Source organism: Epinephelus moara, chromosome 9 (genome assembly GCF_006386435.1).
Source record: "Epinephelus moara isolate mb chromosome 9, YSFRI_EMoa_1.0, whole genome shotgun sequence".
Lineage (NCBI taxonomy): Eukaryota > Metazoa > Chordata > Actinopteri > Perciformes > Serranidae > Epinephelus > Epinephelus moara.
The window spans coordinates 17,686,019-17,704,950 of record NC_065514.1 but is presented as its reverse complement, the minus strand read 5'-3'; the positions used below and the strand labels follow the sequence as shown (position 1 = coordinate 17,704,950).

Genomic DNA, 18,932 nt, shown 5'->3' with positions numbered 1-18,932 from the left:
GGTTATATAGGTGTTACTTCTGCCTACTCCTTTTCGGACACTGTTTGTTTTATTTTGTTTTATTTTATTTTTTAGTTTGAAATAAAATAATTTATTATTATTATTATTTTAATAATGACAATAATAACACTAATAATATAATTAGTTCTGTAGATATGACCTTGCAAAATTGTTATTAAACCAAATAAGGCAATGTTTCATTTAAATAAATGATTTACTGTCCCAGAGGGAAATTATTTTCACTGCCAGTACACAGAAATATAGATATACACATAGCAACATACAGATATAGACAGTACACAAAATCCTCATGTATCCATCGACATATGATGAAGTCATTCATGGACAAATGTGCCAGTTTTTTTGCAACTCTAATAATAAGATGAATCCACAAAGACTTATTTGGGATTTGGGAAAGGGCCGTGCTGCGTAAAAAGTCAACACCAGACTGCCAACAGCAATCACAGTTACAGAGCATATGAAATCCTTTATGTCTAAACATGTTTCACAGCTGAGGTCTCTGAGACCGGAGACCCCAAACAGCAGCATTTTCTTTAGTGAATTTCAGACATGTGTCATCAATTCAAGTTTATTCTCAAATCAAATCAAGTCAGGCTTTAATTGTCATCTTACCAAACATACAACAGTAATGCAGGTAAAATGAAACAGTGTTTGCAGGGGGGGTCGCTCCAACACTAAATTATTAAATACTAATATCATAAAATAGACATAAAACCCTAACTATCAAGCAAAAATTTAAAGTCCAGTATGACACTCACACATCACACATCAGCAGTGACCATTTTCAAAAAAACTGACAATTGGCATTTGGCATTTAAAGTGACCATGTGCAGTGAGTATGTAAAAGGTGCAGTTTAACTGTTTAGCATCCTAACATCCTGTGTGAGGAAGCTGTTAAGCAGTCTACTGGTCCTAGATTTGCCTGATGGCAGAGGCCTGTTCTTTCTGAAAAGAAAAAGTACCTGGACAGAGGGTAGCGACACTCCCGTGATCCTCTCTGCTGTCCTCACTATCCTCTGACACACTGTAAGGCAGTATAAGCCCTGTGTGCTTCACATGAAAATAGACAGGATGAACATAAAACAGACAAGGCAATTCAATAAAAAAGGACATTTAAAACAGTTTAAAACACGGATTAACTTATTCATAAAATCATAAAGTTGTAAAATTATAAATCAAAACATCAAGTAAGATTTTAAAGAGGCAAAGAAAAGAGTTTCAGACCTATATCAGGAAGTCAGAGCTAGTATTTAAAGTATTAAAAGTAAGTAATCAATGCATTAAAAATGGCCCCTGTGGCTGTTTAACGTATATTAGGAGGCTACTCATGCAATAATGTATAATAAATAAAAACAAATCCTCAAATAGCCTTTTTGCAATAAGTGTTTAAAAGTTACTAAAATACTTGTTTGTATTAGTTAATTAGTTATTAGTTATTAATTAGTTAATTCTCTATCAATCGATTAATCGACTTCTCCTTTGAGCTCTAGTAATAAGCTGAAACGTCGAGAAAGAAGTAGAGCTGTCAGTATTTAATTTTAGTGACAGGCGTCAGCGTGTCACGTGGTCAACGTGTTTCCACGTGCTCTGAGCGTCACCTCTTAAACAGACGCAGCCGGGTTGCTTGGAGCAGTGTCTGTTGTTGTTGTTGTAGCCAACGTTATTTACAGCCGCGGTGCCTCCTATCCCCCAGTCGGCTCTGCTGACTTCTCAGACCGGTGATTAGCTTATAGACAACTCTGACAGACAGCTAACCACACACAGCAACACTGTTTGTGGTCCCCAAGACACAGCTAGCATTAGCTAGCGGACCCCATAGCAGCGGAGCTAGCAGGCTAGTTGCGTAGCAGTGATGGAGTGGCTGGGTAACGGAGCTCCAGTGTACAGCGATGAAGAGTCGAGCAGTGACCCAGCTTCAGCAGCTAACGGCTTCAGCGGTGTTTATCCTCACCAGCAGGTAATTAGCTCATAGCGGTCGGTTTGTTGGCGGAACATGTAGCTTTAGCTTCCTTGGCATCGCTGAGGTAACCTAACGGAATTAGAGGCATGCTAACTAGCTAACGTTAAACCTGTTTGGGGATCAGTGGAGTGAGTTCATGGCAACTTCCACAGCAACGCATGGGCTCGTGTGTGTTTCAGTAGTCTAACTAAACTTAAACTCTGTTGTCCAGTGTCCGCCTTCTGTTGTCATTATCTTATTAGCTAGCTAGCTAAGTTAACTATCATGTTTAGCCAATAACTCTTAGTGCACAACCTCAGTGTCCAGGCTGCATGCTGCATTCAATGCCTCATGTAAACTTCCAGCTTTCATCGAGTTAAAATAGATAGTCTAATTTAAGGCGTTGTTACTATAAAAAATAGATCACTTGCTGTGTCATCAGCCTGTCAGGACATGGCTGAAATCAACGCTTCAAAGTGATCATCCATATGTGGTATGGTAAGATAACAGGCCACAACAAGACATGAAGCAGCAGCAGCTCACTTTCCCTTTTCCCCCAGGTCCTCCCTCGATATTCTCAGACACTGACAGCTGTCTGCTGTCTGTGTTGGCTAGAACAGGGATTCAATTGTTTTGGCATCCATGAACAAAATGGAAACACGCCTTTATTTTTAGCCCTCTCTGCCCCACCCTGTGCCAATGGGAGCAAATGAGCCAATGGCTTTCATTTTGTGTGTGATTGAGAGTGAGGGGGCAGATTATAGGTGTCAGCTGTTGACTCAAGTCATCCTGTGGGAAAAATGTATTCAGACCGTATAGAAAACTTGGGGAGGGAAAAAAAGAGAAACTAAGGGGGGTGTTGCTAATGGGACCCCACCTTGTGGGTGCTTTTGCATGTTCAATCAAAACTTGGTGTTGACAGACAGTGTAGAAACAAATGATAGTACACTACCACAGGATTCTTGCATGTGCCCAATGTGTAAACGTTTTAATTAACTTTCAAGATGTGCACACTCTGCTAATAAAGTTTAGACCCTTTGTCCCCTTTGTAAAGGAAAGCATCCCTAAGATCTCAGACAGAGTAGTGTCAACTTTCCATCAGTCTAAATTTAAGGCCTTTTCACACCTGAAAATCTTTTTTTTTTTTTTTTTTTAAAAGATATTTTTTGTGCAGTTTTGCCTTTAATTGATAGGAAGGTTAAGAGAGAGAGGGGGGGAATGACATGCAGCAAAGGGCCACAGGCTGGAGTTGAACCCGGGCCACTGCGGCAACAGCCTTGTACATGGGGCGCCTGCTCTGTCCACTAAGCCACCGACGCCCCTCACACCTGAAAATCTAAGAGAAGATTCTTGTTTTTGTTACACTGTATACATTTGGTCTGGGTTGTTTTGGTTTCACATTGCAATTAAGCAAGTAAAATAAACTATTCAACTATACATGACATTACTGATTCCTTTGGTCATCACCTACATGAGCTGTGTCTCCCAATACTTGACACTGATTGATTTGTAGATGGGCTCTCCCATCATCTCCTATCCCCTCTTACTCATCCTCTTGGAAAATAATTGAAAATATTAGGAGTTTTTGAGATTTTTTTCCAGTGGACTCTTTATAAAGTAATTTCCTCCTCCTCCCATGTGCTATTGCAGCTCATTTTGTTATGTTCATTGACAAACTGAAACCTACGTTGGACATGTACTACTACTTGACAACGTAACTGCTAATTTCCCTTCTGCTCTGAAACCAACACCTGTCTGCTTTGAACACAGCCACCGCCACTCTCTCTGTCGCTTAACCACACACACGCCATACACTGATGCGCTACACTACTCGTTTCACTTGTGTTTGGATAGAAAGCCCGAATCATCCAAAAACTGTTCTCACATTGAAACGAAACGAACCATGGTCCGGTTTGAGCCAGACTGAGACCACCTCCTTTTGTCAGACCAATGTTCGGCTGTATGGTCCTCACCGTGGTCCTGGGGAGGTTTCACACCTGTAATTTGAGTTCGGATCAAACTGAAAAGTCAAAGTCTGGAACGATCAAGGTAGGTGCGAAAAGGCCTTTAACACCAAAGTGCTTTCGCCATCATGGCCCTGTGGAGGAGGAAATAGAAAGCAGCAGGTAATTTTTGAGATGTACCAAACACTGGAGTAGCTAGACAGGAAATGTATGATGCTCCAATTTGTACAAAGGGTTATATGTATGTAATAAATATGTATGTTGAAGATTTACTGTTATTTGACTTGAGTCTCTGACAGTATCTTGCCATTCTCTCATGTCCTCATCTCTTTTTCTTCCATCGCACCTCACACCAGTCGTCATCATCATTGCACCGTTGTGATTGTCCCATGGCGTCATTGTGCCAGAGCCAGCAGCGCTGTGTGAAGGCCTCCATCGTCTCCAGCTGGAGGCTGGCTGAGGCCCAGGACCAGCTATGCTCCCTAGGCGTCCACAGCTCCGAGTCCCTGGAGCAGGAACGTGCGCGGACTCTGGCCTGCCCCACCGAACTCACACACATTGAGGAGGAGTGGCGCCGCAAGGAGAGCATGCTGGGAAGTCAGGGACCCAGCCGCAGTCCTGTGCTTGGAGCTGTCGGAAGTTGGGACGTTTTTGATAAGGTAAGCAAACACTTTGGCTTTTTACTTAATTAAGTGAGCTATTGTGGTGAAAAATTAAAAGCAAACAAAATCATGACTGATGTCTGACCCTCTGTTATGAAATATTCCAAAAGACAAATTATATTGTGTTGATGTCTGTTAACATTATCTTATTCTTATTTGACTGTGTGTACCTAATGTCTACTGACCATATAATAAAGTTATCAGCAGTAGGTTAATGTTTTCTCTCTATTCCAGAGTATCATTAATGTCCAAAGTCAACCTGTGGAAATGGAGCAGGACAAATGCAAGACGTTTCTCCAGAAATATGACCAAGAGCTCAGGCATTTTGGTAAGTGAGGCACCATATCTGAAGTTTCTAATAAGAACTGTCCTGTCCTCAGACTAATGGTAAGTTAGTAACGTTAAATAAAATGTCATAATTTAGCTACTCGACTTGTTGCTTTAATATTGTTGCATGTTAAGACAAGACTTCTTCTCCAGTTTTAATGGTAGAGATCATATTTAGTTGTCATGTGCATAAATAAACGATTAAGTTTTATGCGGCAATTTCTTCTTCATACTTTAAACCCGACTGTGGTAGAAGAATGCAGGTCCCCTATGGTTTTCAACAAACCCCTGACCCTTGTTAGTTATAGAGTAGTCTGAGTGGGCGGAAGTTCGCTGCATAGATCAGCCTCTCATTGGGCGGAACGAGCCACCCGCTGAAGTCCCGCCCTACCACCTCCAGTTGTGTAGCAGTTTTCAACACGTCCTTTACTAACTTTTGCGGTGTTGGATCTTGCGGGGATGTAGCCATTTTTCTGCTATGGTTCGCGTCGTGTAGGTGATATTTTTGTGGGCGTGTTACACCAAAACCTGTTTCCACCCGGCAATATTTTTGCAAGCGCGCCGTTGCTGTGGCACCGCCCAGAACGATTGTGATTGGTGGAAAGAAATACAAGTAGCCGGGGCGTTTTTTTCTCCAATCTTAAAGTGAGAGTCGGCGCAGCCAGACCTTTCTTTTCTTGAGAAAGGTCTGGTGAGCGAGACTAGTTATAGAGTGGTTTCAGTTGCTGTTGATGTTTGTCAAAATTATCAGTACTTTAGTATGAATGTTTTTTGATAAAAGTGCCTCTAGCCAGCAGGACAGTTTGTACTGCATTTGAGTTGAACAGAAGAGTCCATGTCACAGTCCGTACTCTCAGCTTTTACCATAGCAGCAGTGTGACTTTCACAAAAACTGTAGAGTCATTATATTGAATTGCCTCTCTCAAAAAAGTGTCCATAAAAGCATAAAGTGTCTGTAGTTTAGGGAAGGAAATCAGTCTTAAAACATACAGACTGCTTTGAAACATTATGTGGACAAATGTAATATATGGGCTACATGTATGGGCTTTTCGTGTGGAAGAAGAAGTGCCAAGTTTGACCTCCCCTGTAGCCTCCCCTCAGTGTTCATGGTTTTTACCGGGAGCTGAGTTGTCCACAGAGGTCTCTTCTCCAAAATAAATGTGCTGGTGCTTAAAACCCCCCCAGAATAAAGCAGTCTCACGTTAAAAAAATCAGTCTTTTCTGCCACTGTTTGGCTCATTATGGAAGGGCTGCTGACTACGGTGGTCATTTGGCTCATTCTAAGGTAACAAGACAAAACAATTCTTACTCTCAGGTGATTTTCATGTCTCCAGATAACATGAACTGCTTTGTATCCGCTTGTCAGGTATGTTGCATAGATGGGACGACAGTCAGCGGTTCCTTGCAGAGAGGCCTCAGCTCATCTGCGAGGAAACGGCCAACTACTTAATTCTGTGGTGCATGAGACTACAACAAGAAGGGGTAACGTACTGAAAGAATCAGACTGGTGTTATTCTATCTTTTTATTACTAACAAAACCTCATAGTCTGTGTCATTAAAGCTGGATATAGTTTATGCCTCCGTGGCATAAAAGCCATCTTGTTGCAGCAGGTGGCATATTGCTACATCGTGATGAATGATGGCCAGTTTGGTTCCTCTCAGCTCGTCAAACTAGAAAAGCAGTGTAAACATGGAGCCACATGCCTGAGCATGTGCAATGACATTTGCAGACACTGAGAGAACATTTGTGGATAGTTTAGCTTAGACTTAGGTTATTTTCACAGCAGTGTAATCAGCATGGTGAGAAATTATGACCTGTCATAGTAGGAAAAGCACAGATGTTGCTAATAACTAATGATGGTTTTGTCCTATTTAAGCGTCCCAGTAAGCTGTGACAGTGAGGCAGCATGCAAAAAAAAAAAACAGGACCATGTAACTGAAGCTAAATACAGTTCATCCATCATTAAACATTCTCTTTTGTCACCAATTTTGGCTACTTTTTTGGTTATTGAAATTGGTCTTTGGTACTCAGGTGTCAGATATGTTTAGCTGTTCCTCTTTCTTTTAATGCCAGCTCAGAGGATTAGTTTCCAAATAAATTAATGGCCTCTTCTGCTTTGTTAGTCCCATATGTAGGTTGTAATTGTCAAAACCAATTTTAAACTAATGCAGTGTCACAGAATATAAAGATTTTGGAAGTCCAGATTTGACCATTGTGCTGTCATTTTTAGTGAGATTCTGACAAATAACATTCGCAGTGATGCCCCAATGAGTTTATATCACTCAGTAGCTGTAAACACACTTGCTATGCTATTAGAATTCAGTAATTACATAGATAGAAAAAGTGATCTGAGACATGACTTTAAAAACTGTGTATTGTCCTGCAGAAAGAAGCGCTGATGGAGCAGGTGGCACACCAAGCTGTAGTCATGCAGTTCATCTTGGAGATGGCCTCGAACTCTCAGCAGGATCCTCGAGGCTGTTTCAGACAGTTCTTCCACAAAGCCAAAGTAAGACATGAGCATCCAGTTAATACTGTGTGTGAATTTCATTCAGCTGTATACAGGGGCATGTTCAAGGCTCTTTGCCTGATTGATTTTCTTACTTTGGTTTTTTTCAGCCTGGACCCTGTTTTCAATGTTTTTGTGTCCAAGTGACTAATTGAGACAATTTTTGACATTGGTCCAGTATTGAGCAGGATCACCCTTGCTGACAGCGGCGAAACAGGCTGCAATATAATGTTAATGGGCAAATGTGTATTGTCAGTTTACACTATAATTGCTTGTTTTTGCCACTAACAGGCTCAGATTATTATTTTAAGTGTCTGACAACATTATGAAAAGGAGCCCACAGAGACAGACCTATTTGTTGAAGGGTAAGATCAGTTTTGTTTAACCAGAAGCAGACCCAAAATCCTGGTCAGCAAACCTCCCAGACTCTTGCTCAATCCTGGACCACTTTCAAAAATTATTGTTCCCTTTCGTCACTTAGACACAAACACATGGGAAAAAAGGGTCTAGGTTAAGAAATACCCAAGTAAGCCTTTAATTCTCCCTCAGAAAGATGTTTCTTTTAAGATATGTTGCAGCATGTTCTCCTAATACTGTTGTTTCGGTTGCTGTGTAGGAAGGACAAGACGTCTACCTAGAAGTCTTCCATACAGAGCTCGAGGCCTTCAAACACAGAGTGAAAGAATACGCAGTCAAGTCTAGAAGTGATGCACCTATTAACATTGAACAACAGAAAATTGGCACAAACTGTAGACTCGAGCCCAAAGAAGCCCTGGCCTCTTTACCTCAAGTAAGTGTTGCCTCTCTTTTGCATGGGCTATTGCAGTTACACCACACAGCTGTTAGATGGCACCATGGAGCTATTGTATGTTAGTCCTGTGATTATATAGAACTCAAAAGGGTCATCTGTAGTTGGATGCTGGCATTGAAGCTTCAGCACTTATATTCTATTTCTTAATTATGTGATTCCCACAAAATATGCAAGAAACTATTTTCATGTGGTGACATCACGACAGTGCACGAAGTAAGGATTCATGGGAGTTATTAAAACCTGAGTTTATACTTGTGGCCGCAGCAGCTGCCAAAATTCCTTTACCTGCAAACCAGGACGTGCAGTTTGTCATGTTGCTGATGTTATCAATGAGACCAGGCAGCCTTTGTTGTCTTCCTTAATTTGAAACCCTGACCTCTCTCACACAATAGAAACTTGATAGGACCTCTTAACTCTTAGTTTTTACCTGACTCGGTCAAATGTGCTCGCTGATAAGGAATAGATGATAAATGGCATTTGTCAGGCGTCATAAATCACACTGCAGTGTCACCTTGACACTATTTTACAGCACCACAGTGGACGTTGTCTTTTTCCTTACTAAAAAAACCATGTGTCTCAAACTTCTTTTTAAAATGAAACCTTTTAAATCACATTGAGGGGAAGAATCACTTTCAAAGGTGCTGAGCTACATGCACTTTATGCAGACACAGCTAAAACTAGCATCACTTTAATCACTAGAAAAGCAAATTTGGTTAAAATCTTACCTGAAACTGCTGAGCCAAATTAGCTTGGATTTTTGGGTGCTGCCTAATTTATTTATTGCAAGGTTGAATAAATTATTTTACCCTTAAATATGCAGTGTATGCATGTTTGCATGTACTGTACTTTTTCAAGTCCAAACACTAGATAATATCCTTACCTTTGCCATCAGTTTTTGTCTCTGCTTCCTAACCATCATGTCAGCTGGTCAGGTATAGCAAAAAAATCCCCACCCAGATATCATTTCTCTGCATCATTATTTTTCCTAGAAGTATCAGTGGAATTTAACCGCTCCGCCGTTTTAAGGGAAAGAGGAGTTGCATGTGACAGATGTGTCATAAGTGACAAACGCCCCTCCTGACCTCTGAGTTGTTTGTAATAACATACATGAAAGACATTTTTATTTGTCTCAGCATTCAGGTTAAGTAGAGTGTGAAAGTTGCCAAATAGCATATTCCACAGGCTCTTCTACTAAACGTGATCTTTGTAGCTTGAGAGCCTTTTGTACTGGGGACGGAATGAGGCCTCTTTCCCTCAGTTGGCCCCAAAGCTTGACGAGCTGCCAAGTATCTACTCAGAGAAAAGCGTAAAGCTCCCCCCCTTCTCCCACAGAGGAAAGATGGCTACCCAGGAATGTGATCCAGCTTGTTGAAAGCGCAGTTTGGCTCATCTGGTCCTGCTTTTGAATTTGAGCTGTTTTCCTCAACTAGCGGCTCCCCTTCACCTCCGTTTGAACTCTCAGGCAGTCTCTGAGGAGTGGTTGGAGGAGAATGCTTGCAGGAGAAGCTCCCAGATTTGTTTTCCTTCATGGCAAGATGTGTGCAGAATTCCAAGTTCAGAGTCGTAGTTTCATCTCAGATTAGGGCACTACATGTTTAAGAGGCAAAGTGCAGTTACGTAACCATCATAATCCACTAACAAGGCAACAGTAGGTTAATCCCCCAGAGTCCTCCAGCTCCTTTTAAACCTGTTTTAGATTTTGTTTTGTGCATGACAATCCTCACCTGTGAATGGTTTTTGATTGTCATCGGACCCCCGTGTCTTCCTCTCCCTCCACTAGGTGGCAGAGTATCCTATGAAGCGTTGTTTAGAGGCTGGACTGTGGACAAGCTCAGGGAGGTGGACAAAGGACGACGCTACAGAAACGGACGATATACGCATGATGGAGACCTCCTAGGGATTGTAGGATCGGCCTCTGCTTTTTCCTTCATCTCCATCGCCTCCCCATTTAGGAACCACCTAAGCAGGCCTGGCTGAAACACACCAGTACAGAGCAGGAATAAAAGCAGACGTGATCGGTCTCTTACGCTGCAGGAAAGAATGTTTTACCGATGACTTATTTCTCAGTGTTTGATTTTATGCCGCTGTGGTTGGCCACTGATGAGTTGGTTCCTGCGGTGTCCCTCGCCAGCTAAATGCATGTGTTGTGCCATAACGCTGGTTTTACAGATGGAGTTCTTTTATCCTTCAAGCCTGTTCCTTTTTATTTCTCCTGAAAAACATAAGCAAAATCCAGACAACACAACGAATACTAAACCAAGTGTTTGGGTGGTAAAGTACCAAATCCAATGCCCGAGGTAGGACTCAGGTCGGTGGACGTCTGAGGAGTATCGTTATTGCTGCTTGAAATTAATCATAAGACACATTACTGACAAATCAGTGGCTTTGTATCCTGTTTGTGGTTCAAATTTTGGTTAATGGTGAACATTTTATTGAAATGGCCAACAAGACGAGATGGCCTGCTATACTGTGCTTGACATTTGTTAAGGCAAAGTTTCTTAAAGTAACATTTAACTAACTGATCATGTGGCAGTATACAGTAACTACTGTAAACAGAGAGACGGTGGTCGTGCGGTGGATGTGATCTGTTGAATTTTTTTTAAAGACATCTATCGCCTCACATGTTTTTATTATTTTTTCTTTGAGTTGCTAAAAGCTAAACTATAAACTCATGAGCAAAGAGCAGCTTGTCTGTGTTTTATAGCCTAATGTCTGAATCTGTAATGAATACAGAGAGCACAAATGCAGCTGAGGTTACTTGGGTTTGTGTTTTCTTTAGCATTTAAAGGGTGACTTAAGTGTTTTTCAACCTAGACCATATTGTTCCATGTTTTTGTGTTTGAGGGATTAAAGTTTTTTAAATTGGTCTAGTACTGAGCGAGACAGGCTGCAATGTAACCACTTCACAGTTTAGCTCACACAGAAAGCGTTTTAGCAGCTAGCGACGTTTTTGTAATTGTTTTTAATGACTGAAGCTTTTTGCTCAGTTTTTGTGTTGCACCGCGCCTTGCGTTTCTGCACTCTAAGCACTTGGTGTTTTTGCCGGAGCGCTCTGAACTCCTCAAATTGAAAAAAGCAGAAAAGCACCCCACGTCATTCTTTTTTTCGTCTTCATTTTTCCCATTGTCCAAGCACGACAAGTTTACAGTTGGTACACAATGGAGGAGAAACTGGTGGATAAAGAGAGCTATACGCCCCGATGATAGACAGCAGGTTGTCAGACTGCCCCCCCAGTCATCCTAAAATATGCCTGGAAACGGCCATCATCGAGGAGAAGCTCCTGAACCAACTGGTGGTACTCCCCATGATCCACCCTTTTTTTTTTTTTTTAGAGTCTCATGTACCCACACAGATCTCCGTTTCCGTATTTGCTGACAGCTTCTCACCCTCAACCAGAGCTACAGCAAGTACCCTCTGCCTGAACATTTTAGGAACTAGATACTAATTACTGTGAAGAAAAAAAAAATAAAGACGGTAGATTTATTCATTACACAGAAAGGTTAGTGTAAGGACGTGATGGGGTGGTTGCCTGGCAACAGTTAAAAGATGCAGCAAGTGTTTTTTTTATTAGTGGCATTCAGCTAAAGAAAAACAAAAGCAGTGTGGTGGGTCTCGCATTTTGCAACCTGGGCCTCAAAGTGCTTTTTTTTATTTGCCACTGACAGCCTCTGATTATTTCTTTAGGTGTCTGACAGCTTATGGAAAGGGTCCCTACAGAGATAGACCTTTTTGTTTAAGAGTAAAATCCTTTTTGTTTTACCAGAAACCGCTCCGAAATCAGTATCCCCAAACCCACCAGACTTTTTTAAATAATCAATAATTTTATGGTAGTAAAACACACTTCATTCAAAGTCGACCGTAACAAAAAACCTACTTGGTTTGTCTTTCCATTGTTTCAACAATCACCAACTCTGGTTTGGTTGAATTAAACCCGTAATTCACGCAGTTAGATGTGAAAATATGCCGCCTCTATACACGCTAAAATTACTGTTAATTTAAATGGAGTCTGGTGGGTTTTGTCTGTAGCGATTTTGGGGCTCTTTCTGGTTCAACAAAAAGGATTTTACTCTTTAACAAAAAGGTCTGCCTTTGTAGGGATCATTTCCACAGTGCTGTTGGACACTTTGAATAATCTGAGCCTGTCAGTGGCAAAAACAAGAACTTTTAGTGTACGTAATTGACGAGTGCGAACATGTTCAAGTGTTTACATCGCAGCCTGTTCCGCAGTCTCACTCAATACTGGACCTGTTTCAAAAAGTTTTGTTCCCATTAGTAACTTGGACTGAAAAGCTTTGGAAAGAGGTTCCAGGTTCAGTTACACATTATAACCCATCAGGCCAGAATCAAATTACAGTCTAGGAGTAAAAAACAAGGTCAGATTCACCCTGCGTGCGGGCCTTGGCTTTTACAGCTTTCAGTCTCACAACTGATGGATGTATGGAGCTGTGTACAACCCACAGGTCTCTCAGGCTCATTATCAGGAGAGGATTAATAATGCAGTGTGTGGGCAGCTCAGTTAGTTGACTCAGAGTTTTCCAACATGAGCAGACAACAGGGATGCTTCAAGATGGTAGCTTATGGTGCAAATATTGGCATTTATCACACATTATCGTGTCATTACCTTACTGTTACCACTCTGTGTTTTACTGGAAAGGCCATCAAGAGCTGCCTCTCTTGTTGCTTGAAGTCAATAAAAATGAATGGTTATCTTTGAACAGTAACAGCAGGTTGATAGATATACGAAGGTCAGAGCATGTGATAGTTTCAGGAGTGGTACAGTTCATGTAATGTATGTGCTTCTTGAAAGATGGCACAAGAGTCATGTTAAAGGAGCTCTACATGATATTCAGAGCACATCTGTGATTGAGAGTCTAAGCCGGGATTGCCCGCACATGGCTCTCGGCACAGAGGTGGCTGAGCCGGCAGCTAGCAGCTAAGGGTGCTAATAGCGCAAACAGTGCTAACAACAGCAACAGGAGGGCTGGGTATACCAGTACCCTTACAGTGATACTGATACAAACAGAGTGCTTCATTTGATACCCTTTATATTGACTACCCATCAGGTGAATGGAATCATTCAGTTGTGTAAAACGCCACCAGATGCTATAGGTGTGTCGTATAGTCATACTTTTGCACGCTCAACTGCAAACTCTGTCAAACACACGGCGGTTAATTTCATCACACCACAGACTGTATGGGTTGTAGCTGCTGTGGTAGTGGGCCAATCACATGTTGTGTTAAACTGAAGAATGCTTGCAGTGATTGGCTGTGAGCAGATTTGGGTAAACAAAAAGTATCGGATGCTGGTATCGTTTAACTGGAGAAGCTTTGGTGCTACTTGGCACTGGGTAACTTTGTTGATACTTTAAAGATATCAAGTACAGTTACCCAGCTCTAAGTAACAGTGCTGACAGAGCTAACAGTGTTAATCTTGGGGGGGACTGGAGGGTGTGCGTTAGGCTTCCGCAACAATGATATTATGGATAGCGCTATTTGCGGTAACTGGCCTTTGAGCGCAGTGCAGGGACTCACATGCTCTTAATATTCATGTACGGCCGGGCCGTCTTTGACAACAAAGAACAGAGAAGCTTTCTCTGCTCAGGACGCCATTACTCCACTGTATCTTCTTTTTATATGATGCTCTGAATATCATATACAGCTCCTTTTCGGTTCTCTAAAAAACAAAAAGTATTCCTAGTGTTGTCTGGAGAGGCTTAAAGTAGCCATTAAAGTGCGCAAGTAATCCGACTACCTCCTTTACATCTGCCATTGACATGCATCTTTGACGTTCAGATTTCATGTATCTGTGCACACACGAATCCACCAAGTATACATAATGCATTGCCTACTGGAGAATCAGTTGAAATCACGTACAATAACAGAGGATGACAGCAATTGTTCACTTGGTTGCTCGTATTGTCCTCTGGGACAGAAACAATTCAGCCTTTCAGAGCAATAGTCAATTGCTCATTGATTTAAGCTTCTTAACACAAGACAAAGACGAGTAATAAGCTAAAGACGGCAGTGCATGCTTTGTAGGACGTAAAACAATTTAACAGATCAGCGTTTATTAACATGACAAAGCACTTTTGATGCTGACACACATTTTAGAGGCACAGTCAGCTCAATTTTATGAGGATATTTAAGACAATCTGGGTGTCGAGTGTAAATGTGAATTCCATAGCCAGGTGTTATCTGGGGGCAAGAGGCATGGTAATGTAAGGTGTAAGGAGGACGCTTCGTTTGTCAGTTTGGTTGGTTATTATTCATCACCTGAATTATGCTCCTCCTCCTCGTCCTATGTTTATTTTATCAGCTATTTTATCAGGCATTCACACTATCAAAGCCTCAAAGCTTGAATGGGCTTTCTGTATTTATTGTCTCTGGTTTTTCTCAACCAGCTTCTCGCCATCTGTACTGAACCACAACTGTCAGTTTACTCAAACAAGTGCTCTGTAGAAGATAAAGTTCACAGTTCCTGGCTCTACATCTGAGAACGAGATGAAAAGCACCAGTATGGAGGGGAGGGGAAAAAGGGCTGAACGCTCCACAAAGACACTTTCACCGTTTGTTCGCAGAAGGGAACTCTCTGCATCTGAATGTGTCCTGCACTTTATATTTCTCCGAGAGGTCGAAGTCGAGTGTTTGAAGCCCTTGACTTTGTTATTCTTCCCCTTACCGTATTTTGAATTTGTCCTTTTTTTTGTTGTGTTCCCAGTCATCTAGAATTTAATCACGAATTCTGTACATTTTAAGTTACAAGCAGACTTTAGACGAGCTTGTGTTTTGAATCGTGTGACATTTTTTGTTTTATTTCATGTATTCTGTTTGCTGACTTTTTTTTGTCGATCAAATTCAAGGGAGCGTTTGCCAGATTTCACAGGCTTCCAGTTAACTGTCCCCACGATAATAATCTCCTTTATTTAACAGCCAGCCAAAATCAGTGTGAAAATCTGCTGAGTGACACAATCAGTGAGATTCCTACTGCAGACTGTGGAATTAAAGACACCATACGATGCATTAAAGTACAATACGTGTGTTTATGACTTAAAGCTACTGTATGATACGTTGTTGTTTCTGCAGTGTAGCTGTTATTTCGCAGATTTTCTGTGTGGTATGTTTGCAGTGCTGGTGTGGGGGCAGTGCACATATAACGAGTATCTTGAATACTGTAAACAAAGGCAGATGTGTTCTAAGCAGTGACGCTAAAACAATGTGCTGTGGTGGTTTTAAAGGGATAGTTCAGATTTTTTAAAGTGTAATTGTATGCTGTACCTATCTATAGTCAGTGTATAGTCAGTAGATGGCGGTCAGCACGCCCCCAGATGGAGATGCAGGCATGATTGCCACCTAAAAAAATCAATATCAGTTTAAGTGTATGCTATATTTAGAGTATTTTCACCACTTTACCTAGCTGTCAGACCGCCATTATCGATCACTCTCTTTATCGCTCTCTACATGCCAGACTCCAATGAGAAAAACAGTAATTTAACATGGCTGAACACAGGAGCTGTTTGTCTATATCCGCCTCAATCAGATAGTTTGTTTGTGTTGTTGTGTGACTCTGGCGTTTAAAACAGTTAGTTGGGATTAGCAGAAGTCACACAATAACACGAACAAACCAATAAATTGAGGCAGTGGTAGACCAGCAGCTCCTGTGTTCAGTGAGGTAAAATTAATTAAATTAATTAATTAATAAAAATTAATTTTTCTCAATGGAGTCTGGCTGTGAAGACAGCATAGATGGGAACTGAAGCTGCCAGCAAGGTTAAGTGACAAATACATTGAATATAGGCACATTTTTTTAGGTGGCCTAAGTACATTTTACTCTTGCCACCGTCCAAAGCAGAGCACTGCTTAGCGTCTGTGGCAGTACTCCTGTCTGCTTCTCCAAACTAAGGGCGTACCAGTCGTCAGTAGTTAATACCTTGACTTTTGATAAGTACCATATACAATCACATTTCTAAAGATCCGTTCCTTTTAATGTGTTTCTTTGTCTTTCTTTTTTTGTCCACAGTGACTTATCAACTATGCAAAAATATTGTATGGCTTAAGCTGTTGTCCTAAACCTGTGGCCAGTGCCCATGGTGTCGGAACGTCCTAAATTATCTAAAGATATCACAGGATTTGTGAGTGTAAGACTGTCACTAAGCTATGAGCTTTAGGAAAACAATATACTTCTCGTTCACAGTGAGCTACTGTAAGATTTGGCTTCTCTTGCTGCTGCTGTGAGAAAACTGAAATATAAAACAAGTGCTACATGTTTGTGTCTGGTGTCAGCGGCTGCAGCTCTTTGTTAAACATCTGATAAGTTTATGAAACGTTGGTTGAGACATGATTGGAAATTTGAGCTTACAGACCTCTAACGCACTTCTTATTGCTGCTTGAGGCTCGATGAGATTGAGTTGCATTGTGGGTAATGTAGGCACAAGGAAGAAGCATGTGTGGAGTAAATAAAAGATAATCTCTGTTTAATTGTCTGTTTTAGCAGCAGATGTATTACTGTCAATATCAGTCAAAACAACGACTACCCAGCTGTGTAACTCTGGTGTACAGTAATATACAGACACAAACTACTATCAGAAGTTTATTGTGATTTTTTATAAATACTCACGACACAGTTGTAAGTTGTCTATGAAGAGGAGATGTGCTTTTAAGCATTGCTTTCAAGTTTTTAAGACATACACACAGTACAATTCAGGAAACATTCACTCATAAATCTACAGTACATTCGCGAGGCAAGTTAGCGTCTCTGTTGCTTATCACACAATCTAACATTCTTAAGACTTAAGTGCAAAAACACAACTGCTGATCAGCCTTGAATGCCATGATGTCATCGAACAAGATGATAGTCCTGTACAAACTGTGCTTTAAATGTGTTAAGTTAATACATTTTTTAAAATTAGGTTCTTAGTTGTCCAGTGGCATTGAAAAGGCAAATATCAGTATACACTTAAAGACCTTGTCACCACATGAAACGCCTGGTTAAAATGGAAATAATGTGGCGTATTTCACACGCTGTTAAGACTTAAGGTGGTTTCAATAAGGTGTTACACTATGATGGTTTAATAAAAACTTTAAAAATGTTCAATAAAGTGAGTGTGGTTGTGGTTTATGTTCATAAAAACATTAAAAACTACATTCACTGAGCTGCCTGTCACAGCAGCAAAAGGCACTTTAGTGCAAAAGTGAATTTACAGTAATGTGTAGCGCATGGCACAAATCCCTTTAGTAATTACCTAATGCATACAAACAGGGTGGCTACAGGTCCTTAAAATACACATTTACCAATAAAAGCAGTAGGAAGTATGATTCAGGTTTAAGACTATTTAAAAATGGGTGAGTCTTAAAGCTGTAGGTGGTAACTTTTATAAAAAATAACTTTCATATTTGATAAACTGTCACTATATCCTGACAGTAGTACATGAGACAAATAATCTTTGGAAAAAAAATCATGTTCCTCTGCCTCTAGTTCCTGGCCTTCCTGCAAGAATGCACTGCGACCTGGCTGCCATTTTGGAAACAGTCAAGCAAAAACTGAGCACCACTCACAAGCTAGAGCAAAGTTTCTCATATCACAGATAAACAGTACACTAAAATATGTTTCTGAACATATTCAAGGAAAGAAAAAGGCAATGCAGTGACAGAATCTTGATTCACATTTGATCAATGCTACCTAGTTTGACAGTTTGACCACACTTCACAAGCAGCAACTGACTGCCAGTTATGAGATTACTCGGCTCTGATTAGTTGATTTATTCAGGCGCAGTGATTCTTGCCAATGCCTTTAGAAGCACTATGAGGAAGCAGAGGAAAATGATTTCTTTACAGATTGTCTGTCTTATGTCCTACTGTCAGGATGTAGGGATAACTCAGGGGTCGGCAGTCTTCACTATCAAAAGAGCCATTTTCGGCTAAAAAAAAAATATCTGTCTGGAGCTGCAGAACATATTTAAGCCTCATAATAAATGTACTTTTCATTACTAATATATCTAAATGAGCATTCATTAATATGTTTTAGCACAAGGTGGCTCCTCTGCAGTGAGCTATATTTGATTATTTGGTACTTTAACTTTGCAGCATTGCCGATAAAAGCAAACAAATTTGTCCATGCATTATTATCTTCTCTATTTTTCCCTGAGACTTCCCTTTTTGGATTTTGAATCCACAGCTAACTGAGCTAGGAAGACCCAAGGCTACCGTAGCCATCGCTTGTGATGTTTTTAGAGGAAAAGGCCCCAGGCCAGATGTATGATGCATATTTTAGTTGACGAAATGTTCAAACATTTTTTTAAATGGGTGTATAGACTACACATTTTTACAGCTTAAGAATGTAAGAATCACTTCAAGCCTACAAAAATAAATGGAAATGTTAAAAAAAAAAGGTTATTCATTTCCATATAATTGTCTGTCAAACCAACAGGGAGCCACTGGAGAGGGGCTAAAGAGCTTCAGGTTGCTGACCCCTGGGATAGCTTACGCAAATATGACAAAAAGCTATTCATATAAAAGTTACCAACTGTAGCTTTAAACTTTTTTTAGTGACATCATCGCAAGAATTCAGTGTTGTGTCAAAGACTGTATGCCAGAGTAGGGAGCGACACATTTTAACAGGAGGGGAACTCTATTTGCCTGGGAAACAGACTTTAACACAACACCTGTATGTGTGCGATGCCTCTATTTTTGCCCCTTCTTCGC

At 40.8% G+C, this 18,932-nt stretch overlaps 1 protein-coding gene across 1 annotated transcript; it reads left to right on the top strand.

The window, feature by feature from the left end:
• The first annotated feature begins 1,564 nt into the window (after positions 1-1,564).
• On the top strand, positions 1,565-16,487 carry cdc37l1 (cell division cycle 37-like 1). Its single transcript, XM_050052862.1, has 7 exons — positions 1,565-1,978; positions 4,281-4,583; positions 4,821-4,914; positions 6,280-6,395; positions 7,301-7,423; positions 8,040-8,213; positions 10,015-16,487. Exons 1-7 carry the CDS (start codon positions 1,874-1,876, stop codon positions 10,129-10,131), a joined length of 1,032 nt encoding a protein of 343 aa, XP_049908819.1. The 5' UTR covers positions 1,565-1,873; the 3' UTR covers positions 10,132-16,487.
• Positions 16,488-18,932: the final 2,445 nt, after the last annotated feature.

Bases quoted from the DNA above. Each gene is read 5' to 3' on its own strand.
- cdc37l1 (XM_050052862.1), top strand. From the start codon at position 1,874: ATGGAGTGGCTGGGTAACGGAGCTCCAGTGTACAGCGATGAAGAGTCG. The intron at 1,979-4,280 runs GTAATTAGCTCA...ACCTCACACCAG, and splicing joins GTGTTTATCCTCACCAGCAG to TCGTCATCATCATTGCACCG. The intron at 4,584-4,820 runs GTAAGCAAACAC...TCTCTATTCCAG, and splicing joins GTTGGGACGTTTTTGATAAG to AGTATCATTAATGTCCAAAG.